At 42.3% G+C, this 26321-nt stretch overlaps 1 protein-coding gene across 1 annotated transcript; it reads left to right on the top strand.

The window, feature by feature from the left end:
* Positions 1–24238, top strand: AIDA (axin interactor, dorsalization associated; the record flags this gene model as incomplete). The annotated part of the gene is made up of 9 exons (XM_009867300.1): positions 1–70; positions 6748–6801; positions 8876–8930; positions 14263–14326; positions 14783–14889; positions 19546–19668; positions 22470–22592; positions 23073–23190; positions 23932–24238. Coding segments are annotated over 9 exons (811 nt in total), but the record flags the coding sequence as incomplete, so codon positions are not given.
* Positions 24239–26321: the final 2083 nt, after the last annotated feature.

Raw genomic sequence — 26321 nt, 5'->3', positions numbered from 1 at the left:
ATTAGCAAGGCATCTACAGAAAGAGGCACAGTCTCAGCACAACAACTCAGAATTCACAGAAGATCAAAAGGTGAGTGTTGTGGTTTGCTCAGTTGAGGAGCTTGACTCATAGATGTTGGTGTGTATTACGTGGTTTGGTTTTTTTTAATGTTGCAGAACAGAGTTTTATGAGACCTTTCTTCCTCCATCAACACACGCAGACAGAAACAGAGCCCAGCATGGCTAAAACAGTTGCTGTCATTAGATGTGACAGATGCTTTGCTGTGTATTATTGAATGTCACACATGCCGGCCAGAGTCCTTCATAAGCTGGGTGTTTCTTTTTTTGGGTGACCTTTTGATAACTTACTTACACAATATTAGTACAATTTATGTGGTAAAGTTTGAATACAAAATGTCTTGAACTACAGACATTGAGGGTATGTGAGGAGGATGTTAGCTTAACACATAACACCTGACTGGGAAGGGTCTTGGCAGAATATTTCCTAGGAGTCTTGTAGAATGTTATTTGTTTATGATCTTTTGAAATATTGAAATTAATTTACCCCTCCCTCTCCTCAGCTGAAAAGCTGTTTCTTGTCTCAGCATCATATTGATGCAATTCAGTGACAGTACTTAAGGGGAGAATGCTAGCTGAGGTCTTGTGCACTCAAGCATTTTCAGCAAAATAAAATCTTTTGAAATATGAAGCCCTGATAAATTTTTGTATGAAATTAGGGAACCTCTGTTTTTCCAGATTTCCAGGTCATAAGATCACTCATTTGAGCAACGGCATTGTCTGAAAAGTGACATTTGCTGACCCAGAATCTCACCTATGGTAATACGGTGTTAGAGTAATGAGATCTGTATTTAGAAATTTTGGTCTTGAAAACAGGTCCTGGCTAAAGAAATTGGAGATGATGTGTCTGACATCACCTTTACAGAGAAATACACCTTTACATGGAGTCTGACAGAGGTTTGTAACTGTTCCTCAATGTGTAGCAATAAGAAGAGTGAAGAGCTATTCTTCCATGTTCTGTTTACCTTCTGCAAGGAAGAAGAGGCTCATGATCATCTTAAGAAGTCATAATCTTGAAGGATGTGGTCTGCCTTTCTTCAGCTGAAGGCTTGGGAGCCTTGTTAATGTTGGACAGATGTTTGCTCTTTGATTACTTCTGCTTTATCCCTTTCTGGTAACTTTCTTGTCATTCTCAGCTACAGTCATCTTTACTGTGTGTTTCCCCCTCTGTAGATACTTTTGAGAATACAGTTACTTCATGAAGGTGAAACTGTTAACCTCACTTCTGGGGGCATTGTCTCCTGTGAGTATGGGTAGCAGAACCACACAGGGCTTCGCTTCTACACGTTCCCTGAATCTTGTGGAAAGGATCTTGGCCCAGATTGTAGAAGTGAGTGAGGTCAGCCATGAGGGAAGGCCTGGGGGGGCTCAGGAAGCAGAGATAACTGACCTCAGATGTTAGATGTGCAACTGCGATGGCAGTCTTCTGAAAAGAAAATAAGGCGTGGCTGGTTTGAATCCTTGCAGAGTGATACCTGTTTCTAAAGCTGATATTACTTAAAAAGAGGCTGATGTTTATATCAGTTGTTGTTTTAGGGGGTTTTGTTGTTTTTTTTTCCCCCCCTCAGGTCAGTAAGGGGCTGATGTGCTGAAACTTTGAGCCTAGTTATGAAAGGGTGGCATCCATTTCCTTAGCTACATCTGCAGCTGAATTCCCCAACATTCTGTTGGGAGAACATTCTCTTTCTGCCATGAGGAATACTAGTCACAACAGCTGTTGCTTTGAAAGAAGTGCTTAAAACTCTGCACAGCAAAATCCTTTAGTCTGACGTTAAGGTCCTTGCTATTGTGTTTTTTACTATTTCTGCAGGAGCTTAGCCAGTATAATCTAGTGATCATGACCAGTAGAATTGTATCTTCTCTCCTGCTGCCCTTCAAAAAAGCTACATACCAAAGCAACTACTTTTGCTCAGCTGAATTCCTGCCAGGGCATCCTCCAGCATACTGTTTTCTCCTGGTTCTGAGAAGTCTCTTTCCCTAGTGTCTCGTCCTTCAGAGGTTCTAGATGCTGTATAAGAGCCACTTCTTTATTTTTCTGAACATAGAAGAGTGTGTGAGCTTTGGTGTTTGCTTATCTGACATTATTGGCCAAGGCCATGCACAGAATTTTGTAGATTGGAGAAGGCAAGGCTCTGAAGCTAATTACAATTTCCACCTGCTTGATCTACCCTCATTCCAGTCTTTGTGGAGATTTACAGTGAGCTGTTTTCCAAAGGACCATACCTACTGCTGAGAGTTTTTGAGAGACTGGTGTCATTTCTTACTTGGCACTTTCCATGGGGAGGACGGATTTCAGTAGCGATTCCTCTGTACCAAGGGAAAACTACTAGCTTTGGGGGGTACAAGGAAAGGAGAAGCCTAGGTCTGAATCCTCAGCCCCATCTGTATAAACTTTTACCACGTTTAGATTTACTTCATGCATCACAGGTGGTGGTACGGTGCAGATATGGCCACCACCATAACTGTTGGTGTGTTTCTTGCTAATGTAATCATGCAATCTGTTAATCTAACAACGCTCGACAGATACCACCAATTTCTCCCTAGGTATGCTGTGAGCCAGTTATTGTTTATCTTTTAATAAATGTATTGTTTATGGTAAGAATTCAGGCTTTTATATATTAATAGCTTGCCTTTACACTTTTCGTCTGAAGAGTCCGTTTGGAAACACGGTATGCTGCTTCCCTTGACAGAGCAGATGAGTCTTGAGAATTTACTGTTCATTCCTGGATTTTCACCTTCTGGCAGTAGGGGGGTTGTTGTGGTCCTGTATCTACTGTTGGGCATAATTCTGGAGTTTTAGTCCTTAGGGGAGGCTCTGTTTTGACTTGGATACTTGACAGCGCTGGAATCTTCGTTAGTGATTGTGAATTTTGTTGAAGAATTTCTCTGCAGATGAGTACTGTAAACAACAAATGATTGTGTTTAAATCTAGTCACTCTGCAACAGCTTTAAGGAGGCTGCACAATAATTTCATCACACGGAATCTGTGCATCTGGAGTATTAACAGATACAGTTGCTGGTGGATTTAGTTCAGTCTTAACCTCTGCATCCTGCTGTTCTTTGTTTTACCTTTGTTCTCTTAAAAAAAAAATCAAATCCCACCTTCATTCATGACCAGCCACTGTGTTTTGCTGCATGAATTGTTCAGTTGCATTTGGCCACGGCTGCCAGCTTGCCTCCTGCTATAGTTACTCTCACCCAGTTCTCCACGCAATAAATTTGACCTTTAAAGACCTCTTCTAACCGCAGTTGTTGTTTCTCGTGTAACTGTTTTTGTGCTAGGCTGACTTTTCTTCGCTATTAGAAAACCATGCTTTTTTTTATTGTGTGTGTGTGTGTGTGCAATGGTAATTGGCTGAAATAAAAGCACTGTTGAACGGTCTTAGCATGATTCATTAAACTACTGGTCTCCCAGCAGCCTAGACCTCTCTTTAAAGCCAAACTTTGCTCTGGCTCTGGATTTATGCAAACATTTCTGACTGCATTACAGTTAGCACAGTCATTACTCACACAACTGCTCTGAAGAAACCTTGACTACGAGATCAACTGAGTTTTTCCCTTTCTAATCATGAGTTTACATAAAACTGAATCTTAACTGTTTTAAACTAGCAAAGTTAATTATGGCTTCAGTCTTTCTAGTGAGACGCAGAATGTTTTCCCTGCTGCAGAAAAGGAGCCTTTGCATGGATAGCTGCAGCTGAAAATGATAGCAGTGTTTAGCTGCGTTTTTAACTTTTGGGCTGGGTGTGGTCCCTTAAAAAAATAGTTATGAATAATGCCTGCTGGGAGCTTGCCATATTTCAATAGATTCCATATAAAACCTATTCTTTACTATTTTAAGACTCCCAAACTGTCTTAAATTAATCTGTTTCTAGAGCCATTATTGCCCTTCATCCCCCAAGAGCCAGAGGGACGCACATTTTCAACTGCTCTTTGACCTGTTAGGGGGTACCTGGTTCAGGCAGTTTTAGGAATGTGTGGTTACAAATCCGCAGAGTAGGGAATGGGTGCTGCTGAGCTTGTCGCTGAATTGATGAGGGCTGAGCAGCACTTCTTGAGACCTCATTCACGGTGCGGGCTTAATGCTCTGCCTGTGAGACCGGGAGGGGAAGAGCCATATGAAAATCTGTTTACACGTTCTGATTCCTCCGTGCTGAGGCACAGAGACTGCGTGCTGGCACCCTGCGAACTTGTCGCCCTCTTTCTGTGCTGCATTCGGAGGGGTTTTGATCTAACACAGGCGTGCTGTTTGCTCAGTAGTCAAGACCCAAGCCACCAGAACATCTGGGTTTTTGCAAATGTTAGAGCTGTCTGTATTCAGACCTCGGAGATTTCCCCTCCCTTCCCTAGGGAACCACTGGATTCCTTTCTTTTATCCATTACTTCACACCTTCCTCTTTAAGGTTCTACCTTTGCAAATGTATCTTTCCAGATGTTCTCAAATATGAAAAGGAATTCCTCTTGTTACGCTCGGGCTGATTAGATGGATGCAGCACATTCTCACCCTAGGGACCAAGAATCTGTTGCTGTAGTACTTTACTACCTGGTGTCCTCCCATCCAGCCTGAAAGTACACGTAAAACCACAACACCTGTGTGTGGTCTGTGGCTCTTGAAGTGTCAAAAACAAATTCAGGACCGTACATACTCCTTCCTTTTTCAAGAATCTACTTTGCCAAGCTATGCTGGAAATCCAGCTATGGGTCTTTCTTGTGTAGCAGAGTTTCTTTCAGGGACTTAGAAGTTTGTTGACTGAACCTAAACTACAGAATGAACCTCCACAGAAATGAAGCTGTAATATTTTTACTCCGCTGTGTTGCATGCAAGTTTGTGGTCACCTTCCTGTGTATTAAAGTTCCCAAACAGCACACCGCTGCATCCCTGGCAGAGGAGAAGACAACGTGTGTCCTGTGCTAACGTGCACCACTCACTGCTTTTCTGGAAGGTGCTCAGAAGAATTGAATTTTTTAGAAGACCTTCATACAACGGACACTGATACAAACTCTGAGGATGTAAAGTCTGGGCTAATGCCAAGTTTAAAAGAGTATTTTAAGATGAGAGGAGATACTGGCTGGGGAGAAATAGCTTTGATGGGTCTGTAGTGGCAGATGAAAATCAGGTATCTGAGGCTTTTATGTGCTCCAGCTGTTGGCTCTGCCCTATCTGATCTGCTCATGATTCGGCTCTTGAACTATTTCAACTTCTAGTGTGGCATAACGTGAACTGAAACTGGAGCCACTTCACTTTTAGTGCAGCCTATTGAAACTAGTGGTGGCCCCAAAGCAGATTGAGACAGAGTTGTGACATCCCTCTGCAGGAGAGTCAGGGCAGATGACTGGAAAAGGTAGTTATGAAAACATGCCTCATTTTTATCTGCTGCTACAAACCTTTTGGAGCCCTAAAACATAACCCTTCTTTAAAGGGAGGGTTTGGCTTTCAACTGATGGCACAAAACGTGCCAGATGCCCATACTCTTGAAGTTCTTTGATGCTAGAGTTGTGCTCCCCTTGCACCCAGCTTTGGGGGGAGCTGTTTATTATGCTGCCTAATTTAAAAGGACAGAATGAGTTACAGGTGTGTATTTCAACTTTAATCTTCCTTCTAGGGGGAAAGCTTACTTTGAAAATACACTGCTTTTCTTTGCAGCTTCATTGTTGCTGGTCCTTTTTTCCCTATAAACGTTCCACAGAGCATTGTGAATTCTGTTAGGCCCTTATCTTGAAAGTTAGTTTCAGTTTTTCTTCACTAAAACCTTTTAGTTAATGACCAAACTTGTGAAGGACAGGCAAGCTAAAACATACCATGCAGTTGTGTCTGCTTGATGTCAGTTAGGAGAGTCTTAACCCCTCCTTTCACCTGGGAGTAATGGAAGCAAATGCGATTGTTGCTGGAGCTTCCTGTGAGATGTAAAAGCTGAAGTAGAGCCATCTTCAAAGCAAGACAGCTAGCAGTGGGCTATTTTGAAGCCCTTGCCTCTCTTTTACGTTTTTAAATAAAAAAGAGAGAAATTACTTCACAGTTCTGCTCAGATAGCTGACAAGTCAGAGTCAAAGAATAGATTTCATGCTTCACTCAGAGTTTGAATGTCTTAACTAATTACAAAAATAGAAAGCTAGGAAAATAATCTGTCTTTATACTTCCTCTCTTACCCAAACCCACAGAAGCAGACTGTGTTTTTTCAGAGCTGAGATACTGGGCTTCTGTAACTTCTAAGGAGGCTTGACTTGGTCTGCTGAGATTGTAAGCCCAACAGAGGAACTGTGGGCATGACTCCTAAAAGGGCAAATTAGAACAAACCATTCAAATTCTCGAAATGTAATACACTGGTTGGTTTGGATTTAGGTTTTTTCCCCTCCCCTATCACTTCAGAGCAGTTGCGTTTATGAACAATTTATGATGTAGTTGGTATTATTGCAGCTTCTGCTGAGCGAATGACCTCCGCCTGCGTTGATGAGCTATGAGAGAGAAGTGAAGTGGCAGATGTCTGTTTCATCTATTGTGCTTTCAGAAAATCTTGCTTGTCTACAAAAAAGCTTTTGAGGCTGTTCTGGTACTGAATAATAGATCTGAAGTCTTTGCAAAAAAACCCCAATTGTGTTTGTATTTATACTTCTAAAAAATGTAAATATAGAAGAATAAGGTTTTAGTACTAAATTAAGTAATTTCTTTTGTGGTTTCTTTTTCCTTTTCAGAAAACCATAGCTAAAATTGCAACATGCTTGGAACTGAGAAGTGCAGCTTTACAGGTACAGCTCTTTTTCCTGTGTGACTTCATACTCTTGTGATAGGCAACTGTAGCACTATTTAAAGCTACTTTAGTGTCTTCAGACATAGCCAAAACTTCTCAAAACAGAGTGAGCAAACCCTTGGACACTCGGACTTTTCAGTTTGTCAGCACAATGTGCCTTAAAAATCTTTAAGTGCTTATATGGGCATATGTTAGGGTTTGTACAGGGATTTAACCACAGGTTTTGTGTCTTTGGTTCTTTGTCTATTTTCCTCCTTCGGAACTGATTAGCTTGTCTTCCAAACCTATGTGCAAAGGTAAAAAAGATTCCTGGAGTGACACTTGTACTAATTTAGTCACTTCACAAATCGTAATAGAGCAGGAGGAGGAATGTGTAGAATAAAAATTACTTTGTAGCAGTCATGAAAGCTGGTAGTGCTGTAAGCAAATGTCTGAAAATAATGATTTAGAAGCTACTCTTTGGTTTTTTTTCTGGACTGAAAGTAGACATCATGAAAGTGAATTTCTTTTGGTCTCGATACAGTCATGTCCCCAAAACAAATGGGAAGGAAGAGAAGTTTCCAAAAGACTGTGCTTGGGGGGGGATGAATTAACTGAAGCAAAGTTTATGTAACCACGTTACCTCTTCACTGACAAAGAGTGGTGACAGGCAAATTTTGCATCAAGTCCGAGCAGTTCTCCTGAGCACTTCGCTTTGCTGTATACAAGATGCAGCAGCGAGGGGCTGGGATGTGGCGATGGGCCAGGAGCATGTGGGGGTTGACTGGCGTCAAAGCTGTGCCCCGTTGGAAAACAACTTGGTTAGCTCTGCCATCTTTCAATTTTGATTTAACCTGAGGTGTTTGAACGGCATCGCACTTGTTCAAAGTCACTGTGACTTTGTGATGAGGGTAGGTGTGTTCCGTTGTGGGACAGTTTTGTGGGTTGGGGCATGAATCGAAGCAACAGCAGAAGATGCAGCGATGTCATAACCTGCCAAACTCTTGCAAGAGTAACCTTCTTTGCTGTTGGTTCCTCGATAACTCAAGGACTTTATAACCTTGTGTGAGGGTGCCAGAGCTTCTATCCACTGCACTCTGGGGCCTGTTTTACTTTCTGTGGGTTTTTTTATGGTTTCTTAGCAGAGAGCGTGGTCATCTTTTCCCAATCTTCTACCAGTATGGGTATAGCTGCTTTACTGTCCTTCTGTAGTCTTGCAGAAGGTCCCAGTTGACACTTGGTCAAAATGAAGAGAAAAAACCCCAGCGTTAGGCCTGAAAGAAATGTTGAAAATAATGGGCAGTTTTAAGAGATGTCAAGGGTGCAATGACACAATAGGTAAGACCCGATCCTGTGCTTGAAAGAGGATGCCCAGTGTCAATCCTCTTATTTGCACCACTGTTCTTATGCCACCTCTGCCACTCATCATCTCGGAATAGGCTAGTTGAGCTTACCAAACTGTCGGTGAGCTACCTGAGAATAAAAAATTCAAAACTTTTCTGTTGAGTTAGTAAGTCAAGTAAGCTTATGGAGAAGCAGACATGATACAGACAGCTGAAGAAACTGCATCATCAGAGTTGGAGAAAGCAGAGGTGGGAATCCCGCTTCCATTTGCAGTGAGCTCTTACCTGAGTGCTTTGTCAAGCTCATCCTGTGTCCTGACAGTGTTACAATGTCCTGAACTGTGAATGCTCCTGTGGGAGCATCGCTTTGCAGTGCAGTCGTACAGGTGAGCTTGCTTCAGAGAAACTCGATCGGGGAAGATTTGAAACAAGTCCCTCTTCTTTTAATGCTCCTTTGTGCAATAAGTATGAAAGAGCAACTGGTTGTTTTAAAAATATTTATCTTGCATTTAGAGCTTGGAACATGGGACAAATTTGTTCTCAGTAAATGAGGAGTAATGTACTTTCTGCCTCACCTGTGAACCTAGCCTCTCTTGGGGAGATTTTGTTTGGATTTTTAGGCTCTAGCTTTGAATTAGCTTGGTCTGCTTGAACAAAGGAAGCACCTTGCGTGCTTATCCTGAGATGCAGTAGCTCTACCCAAGGGGAGTGTACATACTGAGATCTAACACTTTCTTTGTAATATTCTAGTCCACCCAATCACAGGATGAATTTAAGCTTGAGGATCTGAAGAAGTTGGAACCAAGTAAGTAGAATCTTCGTATTTTAAGTGAGTGACACTTACTCTTACAGTGGAAAATATGACAGCAGCATGAGTACTGACTGACCATAGTGCCGTTTGACAGTAATGGTGATTTTGGGTGGTTCTTCCACATACCTGTTATCACGTGGACAAAACCTGATGCATATTAAGGAATGTAATGTGTGTAACTTGAAAGTATAGTATTCCTAATGTTTCAGGTAATGTATTCATGTTTATTCTCAAATAAGTAGTCCTTTAGATGCTGCTAATTTTGTCACAAAATAGTAATTTAAGCTATCAGTAGTACAGTATATAATCAGCTGGAAAATTTACCTGCACATTTCTTATTTCAACTGGATTTCAACACTTTGTGGTCTTCCTCCTTGCAGCATGAAATTTATTTTTTCTTCTGAAAATATTTAACTTGTGCTCATGGCAGCCAATCACCTGTCACTTACCACTGTAATGCTACCAGACTAACGAAATTAAGAGTCAAAGTGAGGCTGTGAGTCAGTCTTTGAAGGGTTTTGTGCAATGTTGTTTTCTCTCAACTGACCCAGGGTCAGTTCTTGGCGTGTCAATCCAGAAATAACTTTTCCATTTAGGAAGTGTCTTTTTACCTGCTACATTTTCCTTCTTGTAACACTGACTGCTTTATTCTCAAAGCATCCTTATGACCAGTCCGTATCTAAGCAATGTTACCCAGAATGCTGATGTTTCTGCAGTTCTTGGGGAACAGGGGGATGTGGAAGAACTGCTTTTGGGCTGGCAAGAGCTGATTTTATTTTGCTTCCGTCATGATCGTATCATTAAGGAGGATGATAATAAACATGATGGGAAGGCAAGTGTTTCCACCCGATGAATGCACTGAGTTTCTCTGCACTCATATTACCTAAGTAACTGTCACAGGATCCTACAGGGAATCTTGTCAAGATGCAGGATGTTGAATTCAGCTTCCTAATGTTTCTACCAAGACATAGACACCAGATGCTTTTAAACTGTTGCCTCAGAGTGGAAAGTGAAGGTGGGCTACAAGACTGCTAGATCTGTGAAGACCGTAACTCAGGAAAGGGTTTAACTGTGTTGGGAGTATTAGATCTTTCTCAATCTATGTATGCACCCTCTGATTTGGGATATTTTATATGCATACTCCTGCTCTCTCTTTACAAAGTACTTAAAATGCTGTAGTCATGTAATGACTGTGGATTTTAGACTTCATTGTGCAAATGCCTGGTGAGTGACTGAATGGTGGAAGAGGGAGAGGAGTCATGTTTTAATTGATCAAACCTTTCTACACATCAGAAGAAATGACTGTTGAAGCTTCCTTTGAAATGTCTCCTTTTCTTAAAATCCAGAATTTCAGTTATGGTGCCACAGTCCTGTTGCTTGTCTCACCTTCCATCACAGAATGATTTTTACCTGTCAAAAAAACTGTTCAACGGTGTGAAGTGCATCCGGCCCACACCTCCTATAACAGGCGACTATATTAAAACTGAGGAAGAGTGTGCAGCCCTCAGTTTTCAAAGACACTGAGTTATTTTCCTTGGAGGAGAACGGGTGCTTCTACTACAATTGAACATTGATGTTCTGAATGCTGCTCTCTGACTTGGATTGTTTGGGCCTCTGTCTCTCTGAATTGTGCCTTTGTTTTGTGGTTTTTAAGTATAACTTGAATAGAGTAAATCTTAATCAGGCCAACACCAGCCATTTCATAAAATACACCGTGAAGTGTGTTAATTTGTGTTTTGTCAATTTTCTCTTGCATTCTGCCAGAAAAAGCTAAAAAAACCTGTGCTGGCTATGCAAATAAGTGATTCCTTTGTTAGGTCAAGCTATTCTGTTAGGGTGGAATGAAAACAGCTATTTACACAATTTGGCTTGTTTTAATTAGTTTTGTGCCTGAAGCTGTCAAAATGGCCGAGAAGTTTGGTTTGGGTGTTGTTATAACAACAAAGGCCCTTAGATTTAAACTTTTTTTTTAAAAAAAATCTTGTGTTGTCAAGTTCTAACTCTTCCTACTTAAGCTTGCATTTCATGCTGCTTGGAAAGTGAAGCAGTTGGCTGGTTTTGTGTGTTTATAAGATTTGTCACTGAATCTTTTGTGCTAGAATAATGCTACAGGAGGGACCGTACACACAAATAGTTCTTTTGAGACTACACTGTGTGAAATTACTGCTGACACACTGGACCTCACAAATCTTTTCCTTGTGAAAGCTACTGCCAGTATTATAATACGCATTGCAAATGGATAGGCTGGGACATCCCATGTGCCAAGTTCCCTGCCATAATTCTAGCCGCTAAGTGACTAGATTCAGAAGAATCAGAAGAATCTTCAGAAGAAGCAGATACTGAATTGTACCAGAAGGCTGGTATCTGAATTATTTTGTTTTCTATTAAAAAAAAAAATCAGTAGAAGTATCACATGCTGTCACTAAAAATCTAAATACACAGTGGTCTTTTACCAAGTTACTGCGTACTGGTCCTGTGGCTCATGTTGATAATTTCTTTTGAAATCTTTCAAAAGAGAGGCAACTGCTGATAAAATCAATGTGATGAATGTTCAGCGTCACAAAAGAAAAGGCAGCTTCTGCACGAGAGCCTTCAGAACTGTATTTCAAAAAGATTTCTATTGGAAAAGCCACATAAATGGAGGCCACAATGCAGGGATGTGTCTATTACGTGTGTGGAAATCTTTCTGTGAATCATTTTCTTAGCAGCAGCATTACAGAGAAGTGCTCTTTCTCCCAAAGGTGATGTGTGTTTTTAAAAACAAAACAAGAAACAAAAAAAACTAAACCAGCCTCTTAAAGTTTGAGTGCCCTACACAGCATTCCAAGAGAGTCCCGAGTCCCATTCCTTGTAACATGATGTGTTCAGGGATTTTTTTCTCTGTTATCTGGTTATTTTTATTTAAAACTGAAACTCATGCTTATGATAGCTGTAAAGAGGATTTTCCTTCGTAAAGGATGATTGTTGCATTGTTGGTTTATTGCTTTGCTTTTTTTTAGTGACTTTGAGTAAGTATTTCACTGAGCAGAGTGCCGTAGTAGATCCACTTCTTACACCGATGATGTTTAAAGGAGCACTTTAGTGAACTGCTGTATTACAGCCTTATAATCACAGAATGGCCTAAGCTGGAAGGGACCTTAGAGATCATTTTAATCCAGCCTCCCTGTCACCAGGGACGCCACCTCTCAACTAGATCAGGCAACACATGGGGACCAAACGGGAATCGAACCCGTAACCTTAGTGTTGTTAGCACCACGCTCAACTGACTGAGCTAACATGGGCCTTGCAAAATTATTTGCTCTTGCTAATGAGACAGAGTTGGAGGCCTTTTAAAAACTTGATCCACAGCTTCCTGCAGCAAAAGGCAAGAGATTCTGGGCAGTGTTTCCAGAAGTGTTTCTTAGCTAAATATTCAGCATCACCTTTGTGACCAGCTCTGCCGGGATGTCTGAAAGCAGCGTCCTGCCCTGGGCAGGGCCATACGCTCAGCTCTGCCTTCGGGCAGCTTCAAGGTTTTAAGCGCTGTAAATCCCTGTGTTTTTTTCCTGTGCTCCTGTCAGTGGAGTATTTTGTGCCCTCTAGTGCTGACTGAGATGTATCACTAGAAGGTGTGGGGTTTTTGTCAGGACGTTCGTTCGAGTAGTGAGAGAAGCTGGTTACTGGGGAGAGCAATCTAGTGCTTACCGGCCTTTGGAAGATGGGAGGAGAACTACTGTAATTTCTCTTGCTTCTATATAATGTGCCTGTGATCTGTAAGAGATCTCGCATTACTGAGATTTTTCTGCCTGGGGCAGTTTCATTTTCTGTCTCCGGTATGAGGTAGCTCTCTAAGAGCTGGGGAATTCTGCGAGTGATAAAAATCCCCGACTCTTCCTGAACCTCAGCTATGCTGGGAGGTGACTGTCTGTTACTAATCAGCTATTCTTCTGTTGGAACTGGCTATGAATCTTTGCCTCCATGTTGAGATCTGCATTTCTGATCCCTGGGAGCAGAAGTCTTTGGAGATAGAGAGACACTTGGCATCGGTTTTGTCTGTCACATCTTTGACTAAAGGCAACTTCAAGTTAAAGCTGTGTCCAGCAGGAATCAGACAGTGCATAACCTCTCAGGTTACAGAGATTGGGAAAAAAACCAATCAGAATGAGCAAAGACTGGAGAGACTTTCTGGGTTCTTTATAGTTTCCCTGAGGGGTTCTTTATTCATTGCAGCATTCGGATGGTGTCTGGTAAGTTGATGAGGGAGCCCACACAGGGCAATGTGAATGTGAAGACGGACAGGGAAGCTCTCCTACACTGCCTGAGCTGTAGTGTGCAGAAGCAGAGGGGCTGGCCAGTGGTTCCTTAAACATAACTGGTATTTAAGTACCTCTGAGTATTTATGTTATCTTAACATTGATGTTTTAAAACAGTCTGGTTTTCATTCATTAGTCCTAAGGGGAGATTCTCCATGCTCTGAGAGAGCTTGTTGCAAACTGAGGCCAAGTGAGAACTTGATTTTTCTACTCCTGTCCCCCTACCCAGTCTGGGATACTCATTTTTCTGGTAGGACAGTGCCTCTTCCTTTCACATGCTTTCGGAACTTTGGCTTTTTCTTGTAAATGCTTTTGGAAATAACAGCTGAAGCTGTGATTACTAACACTGGAGTAAGTTTCCAACGCAAACAGCAAAGCCATTCTCCCCAGAATGCTGGAGATTATGGTCGGTGTCTTTGGAGTTTGATGCTCAAATGGTGCACTGTATCTCTTCTGAATTTTGCCAGTCTGCCCAGACGCCTGAGGGCAGAAAAAAAATAAGAAAAAAACCAAACAAAACCCACCACCACCAACAACAAAATCCCCAAAATACATGGATGAAGAAGTACGAAATCTCAGCTAAGCTGTGTGTTACCAGCATGCTTGGAGTCTCATAGTGAGTGTCTGAACATGCAGTCTACACGTGTGCTTCAGTGGGTCAGTTCTGGAGACTTCAGTCTGTTTGAGGCTGATGCTGGTGGTGGCACCACCCTCCTGTCAGCAGCTACCGAACGTTGCTACCCCTGGCCCTGGCGGGGCCTGTGGCTTTTCCTCATGGCGCTTTTGGTGATTACCATGTTTATCTTCCCTGCCTGTGGTGATGACTGTGTCCTGGAGTTGTGGGCAGCCTGTCTGAGTGTTAGAGTGATAAGCTCTGATCAGGACTGCCCTGGTGTCTAAAATATGAGAGAAGGGGTTGGGTTTTTGTATGATTTGTGTGTGAAGGTGCTGTGAGAACGGACATAGCTGTACAGAGTAGTAGAATTAATGCTTCTTTATGGGTATGGATTTTTAACTTTTCCCCTTCTCTGCAGTCCTAAAGAATATCCTCACTTACAATAAGGAGTTCCCCTTTGATGTCCAGCCTGTCCCACTCAGGTAAGAGAGAACTGTGTCACTTTGTCTACAGATACGTGTCTGAAAGGGAGCATTGCCTGGGGACTGGTGTACACCTGAAACACGAGAATTTCTAGAGCCACCTAGTTCCTGTACTGCTTTGGGTAGACTGGTTAATACAAGAACTTCTGAATTCCGTTTGTCTAGGTACCACTAAAAATCAAGTCCATGCTTTGAGTAAAATCGGGACTTGGTGTACATCTCTACGATTCTCTGAAATTGCCAGTATTGTCTCTTTATTTTAGACTCTCTGCTTTCCGTTGAGCTGAGCTACTGCGATCTTGGTCCGAGTCTGTAGGTACACATAGTTGTTAACAAGAAGCATGAAATGACTTTGAAGCATGTTGCCCCTGCTCTACACTCCAGATGCTGACTTGTGAGTTCAAAGGCAGGCAGTGAATGATCTTTGGTCTCATTCTTCTTCCTCATGTTTTACAGGAAGATTTTAGCACCTGGAGAAGAGGAAAACTTGGAGTTTGAGGAGGATGATGAGGAAGGGGGAGCTGGAGCAGGGTCTCCAGACTGTTTTCCTGCGAGAGTTCCAGGTAGGGGCACTAGCTTTGCCATGCTGGCCTATGTAGCATGTGTCAGTTCTGTCTCTAAGAAGCCCCTTTCACCACCTGTGATTGGAAAAGTTTGAATGAGGAGCAACAGGCTAGTGTTAACTCTAATGCTGTATCAGAGAACCACAAAGGTGGCCAGTAGATTTTTTCCTCAGCAAATATCTTGTTGTGAAACAATCATATGGATAACCTGTGAGGGTGGTACCATCTGCTTCAAATTATTAGCCTTTATTCCTTGGTCAAACTCAGTGTTTGCATTCCATGCACTTGCTTAACTGTACTCTGTGAAGCGTTTCAAATGCTCTCAAATGTAACTTGTGGCAATGTTGTTCGTGCAAAGAGCATCACATCCTCCTAGAAGTGGACTAAGTTATTGCAGGTTATTTTTGTGTTACATCATCTGGCAAGACAATGGCTTAGACTAAAGCCTAGCTCTGAGAAGATAAAGAGGAGGTATCTTAAGTCATTCTCCATGTGAAAGTACTTGTAGAACTGGATATACCTACAAATTCTAGAGCAGGTCTTCTGTAACTTCAGCTTTTGACAATTTACCAGGTAAAGGAGTAGGGTGTTCTTTTGGTTCCTGGTATGGTTTCTTTGCAGAAAAAACAAGTTTTTAGTTTCAGAGCAGGTGGGCAAAAGTTGTATTTCAGGAAGGAGATAAGAAGTAGGGAAACTAGTACTGGAATTATGTGTTGCTTTACTTGTGCCTGGAGAAAATGCATCTTTGTTCTTAGATCTGAGGCAGTGCATACCTGTGGCTTTTCCTCATGGTGCTTTTGGTGATTGCCATGTTTATCCTCCCTGCCTGTGTTAAGTGTGGTGATGACTGTGTCCTGGAGTTGCGGGCTATACTGATCTAGATCTGCACGGTCTACAGTTGTTCGTGCTAAGCTCACAAATAGGGTATAATATATTGTGGTGGTTTATTGCTGGCATTTACTACCTTGATCCATGCTAGTCACTGGGACAGGTGTCCAAAAGCACAGAGACCTTGAGTAGCTCTTGGTTATGGTGGTAAAATAGTAAGGCTGTGACCATAGGGCCAACAGTTACCTCTGTGCAACCCATTGGAGGTGTAGGCATATAGTGGATGTAGAAGCTGTGTATGTACTTCAGAAGGGGTCTAAACTGATGATAGACAGATTGAGTTTACAGTTAAATCATTTTCAAAGAAGTAGGGTAGCCACATCAGAAGTAAGAGAGGTTTGGGCCATATGCTTTCTTACAGAATAATTCCTCAGTAAGACCATGCTATTAAGAGCTGGAAAGAGCAACTCCTGAACTTACTGATATTTTACATTGTCACCTACTTAATCAACTGCATATCCGACTCCTGAATTTATTTTTTGTATTAAGGTAAACCTTCCCACAGCTACAATAATCTAAACCTCTAATGTGGTTTATGTGCTGCTTGAACACAGATCTTGTTTCCCCATTGAATGTAAATTAGCGTGGTGTTCCTTACCTTACTGGAGGTTGGTCTGTTTTTCTTTCGCTGGGTGAGGAGGCCTAAACCGCAGCCGTTTGCAGCTTTCTGGGGTGAGCCTTATAAGTAAAGTGGACTTTCCATATGGAATTGATAGAAGCGTGTTGTATTCTTTGCTTCTATATGCCTTTAATCCATAGTGCATAACTGTATTGTCTAACTGATCGTGATCTTGTCTTCTACATGCATGGCTTCATCGTTATCACATTGCACCATTCATCTAACCCAGGAGCCAATGAAGGTATGATAACCTTTGAGTATATACAGTCATTTCTTTGATCGTGTTCACGTAGCTGTGAGGTTACAGAATCAGAGAATTGCCCAGACTGGAAAAGATCTTTAAGATCGTTGAGCACAATCATTAACCTAACTCTGACAAGTCTGTTCATGTTGAAGTTCTTGTCTGTTCAAGTCTTGAACAGTCTGTTCTTCATGCAGCTCTTAGCTTCAACCCTCAAAATACAATCCTTGATAACAGTCATAAAACTAGGCATGTGTTGATCTTTGTTGGCCTTCAGTACCAGAAAAAGAGAAGGTTGCATTTAGTGATGCATCTTACATAGAAGAAGTCCTGCTGTGCTAATAAAGACACTCTGACTTGCAGTGTAGCCAAAGGTAGGTGTAGCTAGATTGTCTCTAGTGGAATACACATTTTATGGGAAATCTTACACAAAGACTACTTCTGTAATTAAACTTCTGGGCTGTATGGAGCTGAACTGACCAATGGCTTGCTGCCTCTAACAGCAAAGGTTTCCTGCCTTTCCTCCTGGTTACACACTTCTATTATTCCACTGCTGTGCTGGCAATAGATTCTTCTGCGAACCATTTCCATTTGCGAACACAGCAGGAGACTTGTCGCTTTTTCCCCTCTCCCCAAATCAGAGCTTGGGAACGGAGAGACTCAACACCTGTGTCTGGGTGGCAGTGAGCTGGTGGTTTGGCTCAATGGTTTGGACACTTATTTCATCTGGAGATGCTCCCTTCCCCCTCTGGCAGTGATGCTCTGTGGTTGTGTCTGAAACAGCTGCAGTTTACTCATGAAAAGCAGCCTCAGTGTGAGCCTGCTGAAGGCTAATGGGCCCAACTGACCTGGCATCGCAAGGTTAACAGTTGGACTTGATGATCTTAAAGGTCTTTTCCAACGTAAATGATTCTATGGTTCAGGCCATGGTGGCAGCAGACTGGCAGTGTGAAGCCCAGCCCAAGGTAAAATGCCACAGGGAGGTTACTGTCTGCTAATGGCTCCTACATGAAAAAACTACGGGGGCCTTGGTGAAAGACCTGCTTGGGTGGTTGTGGTTCGCATCAGACGGGTTAGGGTCAGCTGCTGGTTTGGCTGTTCCTCCAGCTGAGGCAGACAGGAAATCATGTTCCCTGGAGACTATCTATCCTACTGTTCTCTCACCTACTGGAAGCGAGCTTGACTTTTCTGTTCATTGCAACTCTGCAATTTCATGCATTCTGGAAAGCATTGTTCAAGAACAGTAATTTTTCTTAAGCAATTGTTTATAATAAATGCCAGTCTGATGCATCTTCCTGGTCGTTTTTCTCTCAAGTATCCCATGACTTACTCCCCGTGAGTGGTGGGTAGAACAACTGAAGGTTACAGTTGTTCTAGGGAGGCATGCCGCTTTTAGGAGACAACTGAAAGATGGCAGAGCAAAGTTTTGTGCCAAAGAGGAGATTGCTTCTACCTTCGTTTAGATTGAAATAAGAACTATGTCTTTAAATGTCTATTCAAGAAAGACAGCAAGATTAACTAGAGCGTGTATCCTGCTTTGTGGAAATGGGTGGTAATAGGTTTGCTTTTTAATGTTTCTTATAGTATAGTCAGAGGCCTGTCCCATTACTTCAGAATAGCGGGTCAAATTCTGCTGTGATATGTTGTGAAGTCTCTGCAAACACGATACCTTTGTAGTTGTGAATCTGCTAGCAGCCAGGACAGGACATAGAGAAACGTACTGCATCACAGATGTGAATGCAGGTCTTGCTGATGAACCTGAGAGAAGGACTGGGTGTGGGAAGGCTCAAGAAACCTTGCTGAAGCTGTGGCTCTAGTTCTGAAAGCAGAATACAAGGTCCCTTCTTGCAAAGCCAGTCTCTCTAATAGGAGAAAAACTCCTTGGTTCTCCAGCTCCTCAAGCAAATCAAGAGGAAAAATAAAAGTATCAAGGAAAAACCCACATTGGACTTGCCAAAGGAAACTATTACTTTGTTTAGATCTCAAGCCTTGGGATAACTTTTTTTTTTTAAATTAGAAAACCAAAGCTTTAAATCAAATTAGCTCATGAGTCTAAGCATCTTCTGACTTAGTCCTTATTCATCTAACACTGGAGAAAGGCTTAAAAGCCTGCCAGTTTTCACTAGAATCAGCATGAAGAAAACTTCTCCACTGTCGATGACAGAATCTCATGGCTTTTTGTAAGTTTGAACAATTTGGATTTCTTGCCAGCTGCACTGTCTTCCTCAGCACAGTGAGGATTCCTTTATGCTCACAATGAAGTTTGTTGATGATGCAGAGCTGGGAACTCCTTCTTTAAGGCAGAAGGGAACTTGAGCGATGCAAACACTTTCTCCCACTCTTTAAATAGAGGCCAGTAGAACTTGGATAATTAAGAATCTCCCTTCTGGTTCCCTCATGCCCAGTGGGATTTGCAACAATGCCATTTTCCTCCTTATTCTCCCAGTGTAAACATTCAGTATGAAGCCAAGTCATGCTCAGTGGGGTGGGACTCCTGAGTAAGTGTCTGAACTTCCTGCAACTGCAGATTGAATCCAGCCTCCCAAATTTAATCCTTAAAAATCACATAAAGTGAGTTCCATGAACAAGTTATTTCTGCATGAGAGCAAGAACTCTTGAAACAAAGCTCCTCTCTGTTCTTATGGCATTAGTTTTTTATGAATTCGGTTGAACTGAAACAGTCCTGGGGTGTTGCTTTTTTTTGTAGGGGCTTTGAAATCTGTCAAATACTTTTGTGTGTCTGCACACACAGACTTTCCCATGGTGCTGTGAACTATTGGGGTGTGAATCCTTGGGCTTTGAACCCCCTAAGGAGAACAGCATCTTCCATGAGAGATGATGGGAGATAAGCAAGACCTTCTGCTGTATGATGACACAAAGGGTTAATAATGTGCTTTACTCTTTCCAGGTACTTTATTACCCAGATTGCCATCTGAACCCGGGATGACATTACTCACCATCAACATAGAGAAAATTGGTCTGAAAGATGCTGGGCAGTGCATTGATCCTTACATCACAGTCAGTGTAAAGGGTAATGATTTCTGTTCCTGGCTTCTCATTTCTAGTTTGGAGAGAGTGTGTTTTCCGAAAGCTGTATTGATTTATTTTTTTCAACCTGCTAGGTTATATGAATATAACCTATATAAATGCCTGTTGGCATTTGCATATTCTGTTTTGGACTTAAGGCTTCTGCTTTAATCAAGGGTGGAAAAAAATCTGTGTCTGAGAGACACTGGGAGGTGAATCGCTGCAGGAGACACACTTATCAGTGCACTCCGGGGTTCCTTCCCAAGCTGGGAACCGAGTATCAGTGACTCAACAGACTGTACTTCTTTTGCCATTCCAGCTTCTTCGGCTGACTCTTAAATACAGATCTCTTTGGACTGTTTGTACTCCCAACACATAGCGATCTCTGGGTTTTCTGGAGATGGTGAACCACAACCCACTGGCTCCGTTCTTGCCCTTGTCATTAAACTAATTTTTTAGTAAACCAAAGATCATCTTACCAAGGCTTAAGGTTTAGAGGAATGGGCATAAAGCTGCGAAGCAAAGCTTGCAAGTGAAATAAAATATGTTTTAGCCTTGGCAGTGAAATAATTTGGCCAAAGCCTGGTGGGCTAGCAGCCTCCTCCTCTAAGAGCCTCCATGAATTTGGAAGAACCTCGCAGTCCAGGATATTAGGAAATTAGGATTTTACACTGTTTCAAATTACAATATAGTGGATGTCTTTTGCTCAAGGCTGAGATTTTTGGCATTCAGACTCTTTCTAGTAGAAACATCTGCCTCTTCCCCATTTTGCATTTCTTAGTAGGAAGCCCTTGTAGTTTGAATTTCTTATCCTTAACTTGTCCTGCTTGACTTCTGCTTATCTTCAAAATCTTGTGAGGCATATGACTTTTTTTTGTTGTTTATCATATAAAAATCTATGGCTGAGCCAACAGCTTCTAGTTATTTTCAGTTGTGATCGTGACCTTGTATGTGTCCTCTTCAGATGTGCTATTGGATACCAAATGTAGGGATAAAATACTTGTCAGAGATGTGATCAGGTGCTTCATCCACCAGACAAGTTCTTTGGCAGAAGTATGGGTCATGGTATTCAATGTCACTTGAATCCCAGAGATCTTCTCAAGTGTTACCTGTCAAAATATATATAGATAGTACCTTCCTCTAATCCCGCTTCCTGGCATGATTTTTACAGTGGTGAAACCTTCAACTTCTCTGTGGACCTTTGAGGAGTTCACCTGGCTGGGCTGGAAGCTGGAGCCTGGCTCTTGCCTTCCCCAGCTGATTCAAGTGCCTCTCTGTGTTTTGAGTCTTGAAAATGTGCAGTATTTCTTTGCTGATGGTGTTGCCTTACGTTCGCAGCATTGTTTTTAGATTGTGTAACTATTCTTCAGGCTCCATTTCTCTTGTCGCTTGTGGATCTCTCTTTGCCTCTAGTGTGCCAGAAAGCTGAAGGATGGGTCATAGAATCGTAGAATGGCCTAGGCTGGAAGGGACCTTAGAGGTCATCTAGTCCAACCTCCCTGTCATGGGCAGGGACGCCACCTCTCGACTAGACCAGGCAACACACAGGGACCCAGCGGGAATAGAACCCGCGACCTTGGTGTTGTCATTGTTGTCAGCACCATGCTCAACCCACTGAGCTAACCAGCCCCCTAGTCAGTTCAGTGGTGGGCTTAGCTGGATGGATATGGGTTTAATCCTCTCTTGGTCAACAGGAAAATCCCAGCGCTAATGGAGTTCTAACATTGGATCCCGAAACTTACCAGAACTTGTAAAGCAAACATTTGTTGTTCCTTGCTACTGAAGTGTTTGTCCGTCTTAACTTATTACATGTTTTTAACACTGTTGCTCACCTTCAGAGCTAGTTCTCTTTTCTTTTCTGTAGCCAAGGGAAAGTGTATATTGCTACACTTACTTTCCCAGTGAGTCTTTCTGTTAAGGTGTGGTGCTCTATTGGCAGGCTTCTATAAATGGTGGCTGCCAAGTAATGATACAGAAAATAGGATTAAAAAAGTGTGTGTGGGGGCAGGCTATCACCTGATCTGCTAAAGGTGACTTCTAATATTTTATTTATCAAGAAATCAGGAAAAGTAACTCTGAAAAGTCTGAAGATGCTTAGTAGCTGTTTTCCTTCTTCTGCTCTTCTGTGGGTTTGGGGAGAGGTTTACCAAGCCACATTGGTGGTCCCAGCCTGTATCCCAGGCACAACACATGGGCTCTGTACTTGTGATGTTGGCCACGCTGTTAGCAGCTTTCCTCCATCTGAGGGAAAGGAGACACTAGTGAGAGGAGAAAGAGGACAAATGTACTCCTGTCAACAGTAGAGACTTAGTGAGAAGCATTATCATCTGTGGTGGTTGTACCCGGCCCGGGTGGTGCTTAAAGCTGGAGGCCAACCTGGTGGCTCCACCAGGCCTCTGTCCATGGAAGGAGGAAGAGGGGTAATATGTGTGGAGTCTCGGCAGCAAAGCGGGGAAAACAGAGCCGGTGTGAGCTGTGCACTGGAGACCCTGTGTGGAGGGCAGCCTGCGGCACATATCTCATCCATCTTGCTGGCAGCGGAAAAAAATGTACTCTGCAGAAGTGGGACGATTCCAAATTTACATCTTAAATGCTGTTAGAACTCTCTCTGCTTTCATGTTGCAATCAAAAAGGAAATTCAGTGACTCTGAAGGGGCGTGATTGTCCCTTTTTTAAGTTTAGGGGAGAAATCCATGAGTGCATTAACTTTTGGTGGCAGTATTAGGAGTGATTCATAAATCTCTTAAAACAGGACCTTAATGTCTGAGAAGCTTCCACCATTCTCATGCTGTTTCTTTCCTGCAGACTTGAATGGGATAGATCTGACTCCTGTGCAAGATACTCCTGTGGCTTTGAGGAAGGAGGACATGTATGTCCATTTCAACGTGGACATTGAGATTCAGAAACACATTGAAAAACTAACAAAAGGTATGTGGTATCAGAGACCTGAGAGAGGGCCCAAGAGCTTTGGAAGTGTAGACACCAGGCTGCTCCTGATCTAATCAACAGGCCGTGCCTGAGCTGCTGCTGTAGGGTTCAAGGTCCAGACGAGGATAAAAATAGACCTTTGCATCCTGTCTCTTCAAATCGGTCATTGCGATGACTTGCAGGAAAGGGAGGAATGAAAAGAGGTAAAAATGCAGCAGCCTGCTCTGCTGTACAGGGTGTTAAGCTACTTTATCGCCCTCTGGACAAACTGTTACCTGGTCATGAATAACTGAGTGAAGAATACAAGCTCTTGTGAGTGTGATGAGCATTGTGAGAACGTGGGAGAGCTTCTGAGTAAATAAAGGAAGCACTGGAGATAATTTCCTCCAACGCACGTAGAGCATCTTAATGGCAGATAAGTTTTCAGGTGACTGTTGGCCATAATTACTAACTTTTCTGTTAAACCATTTTCTTCTCTAGGTGCAGCTATTTTCTTTGAATTCAAACACTACAAGCCTAAGAAAAGGTTTACTAGCACCAAGTGCTTTGCTTTCATGGAGATGGATGAAATTAAACCTGGGGCAATTGTTATAGAACTGTAAGTGATTTGTAGTTATAGATGTCAGTGGCAGAGGAAATGAACTAGAATTCAGTTGCAACATGTGGTTCGTTCATTCATTCAGGGATTGACTTCCATAAGGAACATGCTATTTTTTAATGAAGAAGGGAAGATAAAATGCTTTTAGGCAAATAAAATGGCTAGAGACCCTTCTCAAAAACTGAACAATTTCCAAGTAAAATGCTGGTGTTTGTAACTAATTTTTTGTACGAAGTTAATTGAATTTTATCATCATTTTGAAACATTGTTGGATGCTTGTGTGTTTTCCTGCTCTAAGTATATAAAGAAATAGATTAGCTGGCTGTGCTGCAGTGGTTATGGTGTGTATCATACCCTTCCTTACTGGAGGTTTTTCGAGTTGTTTTTTTCAGGAAGAGGGTGAACTTTGCAATTCTGGGCATCTGTAGGAAGAGTGCTTGGGTCTGTGCTAGCTGGAGTACTTCTGAAGTACTGAGTAACTGATACTGCACTCATGTTATATTGTGAATTCTCCTTACAAAAACCCTACAGTCTTTTAAAAAATTGAAATAATAATCCAAGGTAGATATTAGTTTGAATGTCTTCCTACAAATCTACTCATTATTGCCTCTTCTACCAAGTCTCGTAAGATGTATTTAAAAGATTAAAGTAATAAAGATGTGTACAGGACAAGCTTTCTATGCTTTCATCTTCCTACGCAGCTATCAGCACCTGGATTAACTTACTTTCTTGTGATTACAGGTACAAAAAACCCACTGACTTTAAAAGGAAGAAATTGCAACTGTTGACCAAGAAACCACTTTACCTTCACCTCCATCAAACATTGCACAAGGAGTGACCCTAGTTGTGAGACTTCTGTGAACTGAACCCCGAGTCCTGGTAGCTGTGTGTAGTAGCCTTAGCCTTCGAGGGGCAGGAAGATGACTATTCATGCCAGTAGGTCAGATGGGACCACCCCACACTGCACAGCGCTACTTCAGGGTCAGAGGCAAGCCTACCCTTCAAGTGCAAGATTTTTTTCTGTATCTTCCAGAAACAGGTTTTCTTGGTTTTTTTTTTTTTTGTTTGGGTTTGGGGTTTTTTTGACAGCCCTGAAATATGTTGACTGCTTTTCCTAATTTTGCTGTTCATCACTTTTTATCTTAACTGTTATTATCCTTTTGCCTCAAACTCCACCCAAGGATGGAGATTGCCCCTTTGCCAAACCTGTAGCAATAAAGATGTGGCAGGCCTACTAACTGTTTACACTTGCTGCGCTGTTGTAGTTCCTCTCATCTGCATTTTTGAGTCCTTTGTAGCAGGCTGGGTGGCAGAAAATGGGGAGAAAGATGAGGTGGAGCAGAAAGGAGCCTGAGGTACTGCAAGTGATTGGAAGTGAGAGAGAACGAGAGAAGGGTGCTGGGTCCAGTGGGGTGGCCACAGAATTGCTCCTCAGTCAGCTGTTCTGCTTTGCTTGGGCCAGGAGGAGGACAACTGCAGATGAGAACACTGAACTATGATTTTAACAGCCTTGCCTGATCCACTTGTACTGAGTTTTAGAAACAACACTTGTCACGATCCGTTAAATCACCGTTACTCCTGAATGGAGTTATTTTTGCTGTGTCATGCCACAAAGTGATTTGCAAAGGTGGGTGGGGGATGGAGAGGCTTTCTCCAGGGCTTCATCCTTGTAGCACTGGGTCTTTCACCAGGACAGGCCCCTCAGTGTTCCAAACATCTATTTTCCAGAGTTTTTGGTAAAGTAAATGGGGCTAGCAGGTTGACCCACCTTTTACATGAAACTGCTGTTCTTATGGAAACTGATTGTATGCAGTTTTCTGCATATTTTGTGCAAGTCTGGAAACTTACTCTAAAAATTACCTTTTTATGTAATTAGATAGGATTATCATTTATTTTCTATATTTTTGATTTGGTGTGTGATAAGCTGCAGGACATTGGCTTATTGACACACTTGCATTCACTTTTGACCTAATAAAGGGAGAGAAGTAGAACCAAATCAAATCTTTCATATATTTGCGTGGATATTTAATACAATACTTTAAGGTTTGATATACTTCTTGCATATCTAACTAGTGCCTAAATACTCTGCTATGCTAACAAAAGACCCAGGTCCCAAAATCATGAAGGAAATATTTGGTGTATTTTAAACAGTCTGGATGCAGATGCATCACCGATTCCTCTTTTCTGTCATGTAACCCCAAGATGTTACATTATGCTTTAATAGAAGGGACGTTACTTTTCCTCATTATATTTGTTTGCCTATGGGCAGATGTTCAGAATTTTTGGCTTTACCATATTGATTAGGATATAAAGTTATTTTTGAATATCCTAATCTTCTTGCCTTCCCTCTGTTCTGGTGCAACTTGGAATGATGTTATTTAGGTGTTACAACAAAAGTCGTCAACATTCCCTTAAATTCTACTACTGGTTGGAGGGCAGGGGGAAAAGAAGCGCAAGTGATTTTTTCCTGTTTACAGATCTTGACAATACCCCGGTCATATTACATCTGATACAATGAATATCGAGCCCTGAGAGTTAGGGAAATCGCTTTGATTACAGCATTCTGGGTACCAAACAAAAGGAGGATATGGGCTTTCTTAAAAAATAAAAAAAAAATCATCCTTTGAACTCTGCAAAAGGCCGGAGCAAAGGATTAACTAAATCTGAACTTGGTCACTGCCTGCCAGTTGTCCCCAAGCTGGCTCGGGTGCGCTCTAGGCAGCTGTGGCAGAATGTCCAGGCTCCACACGCAGCATGGCTGGCTCAGCAGGGGAGGATCCTGGGGTTGTGTCCTGGCTCTGCCATCCTCCCATGTCTGCTGGCATTGCTCAGGGCCTGGGGAAAGAACTGTGGACACTTTTGTGTGTGTGTGTGTGTGTGTGTGTGTGTCTTTCCTGTCCCCTGTGCCTCACAGCGATCCCATGTGGATTCTCTTAGCTGTTAATGCCAGCTGTCGTGGGCAAGGGAGGAGACATGAAACACGACAAGCCTGATACTGGGGAGGGTAAGATCCTGGAAAACCTGACTTTCCAACACAAATGTTCATCAGTGTGCATGTCGTTAGTCGCTACGCAAATTGAACACTTGCACTTGAGTTACAAACCTGTTGTTTCTGCTACTTACCTTGACTC

The sequence above is a fragment of the Apaloderma vittatum genome, unplaced genomic scaffold (assembly GCF_000703405.1).
Source record: "Apaloderma vittatum isolate BGI_N311 unplaced genomic scaffold, ASM70340v1 scaffold35933, whole genome shotgun sequence".
NCBI lineage: Eukaryota > Metazoa > Chordata > Aves > Trogoniformes > Trogonidae > Apaloderma > Apaloderma vittatum.
Note: the sequence above shows the minus strand (reverse complement) of the source record. Positions and strands in the feature narration are given on the sequence as shown.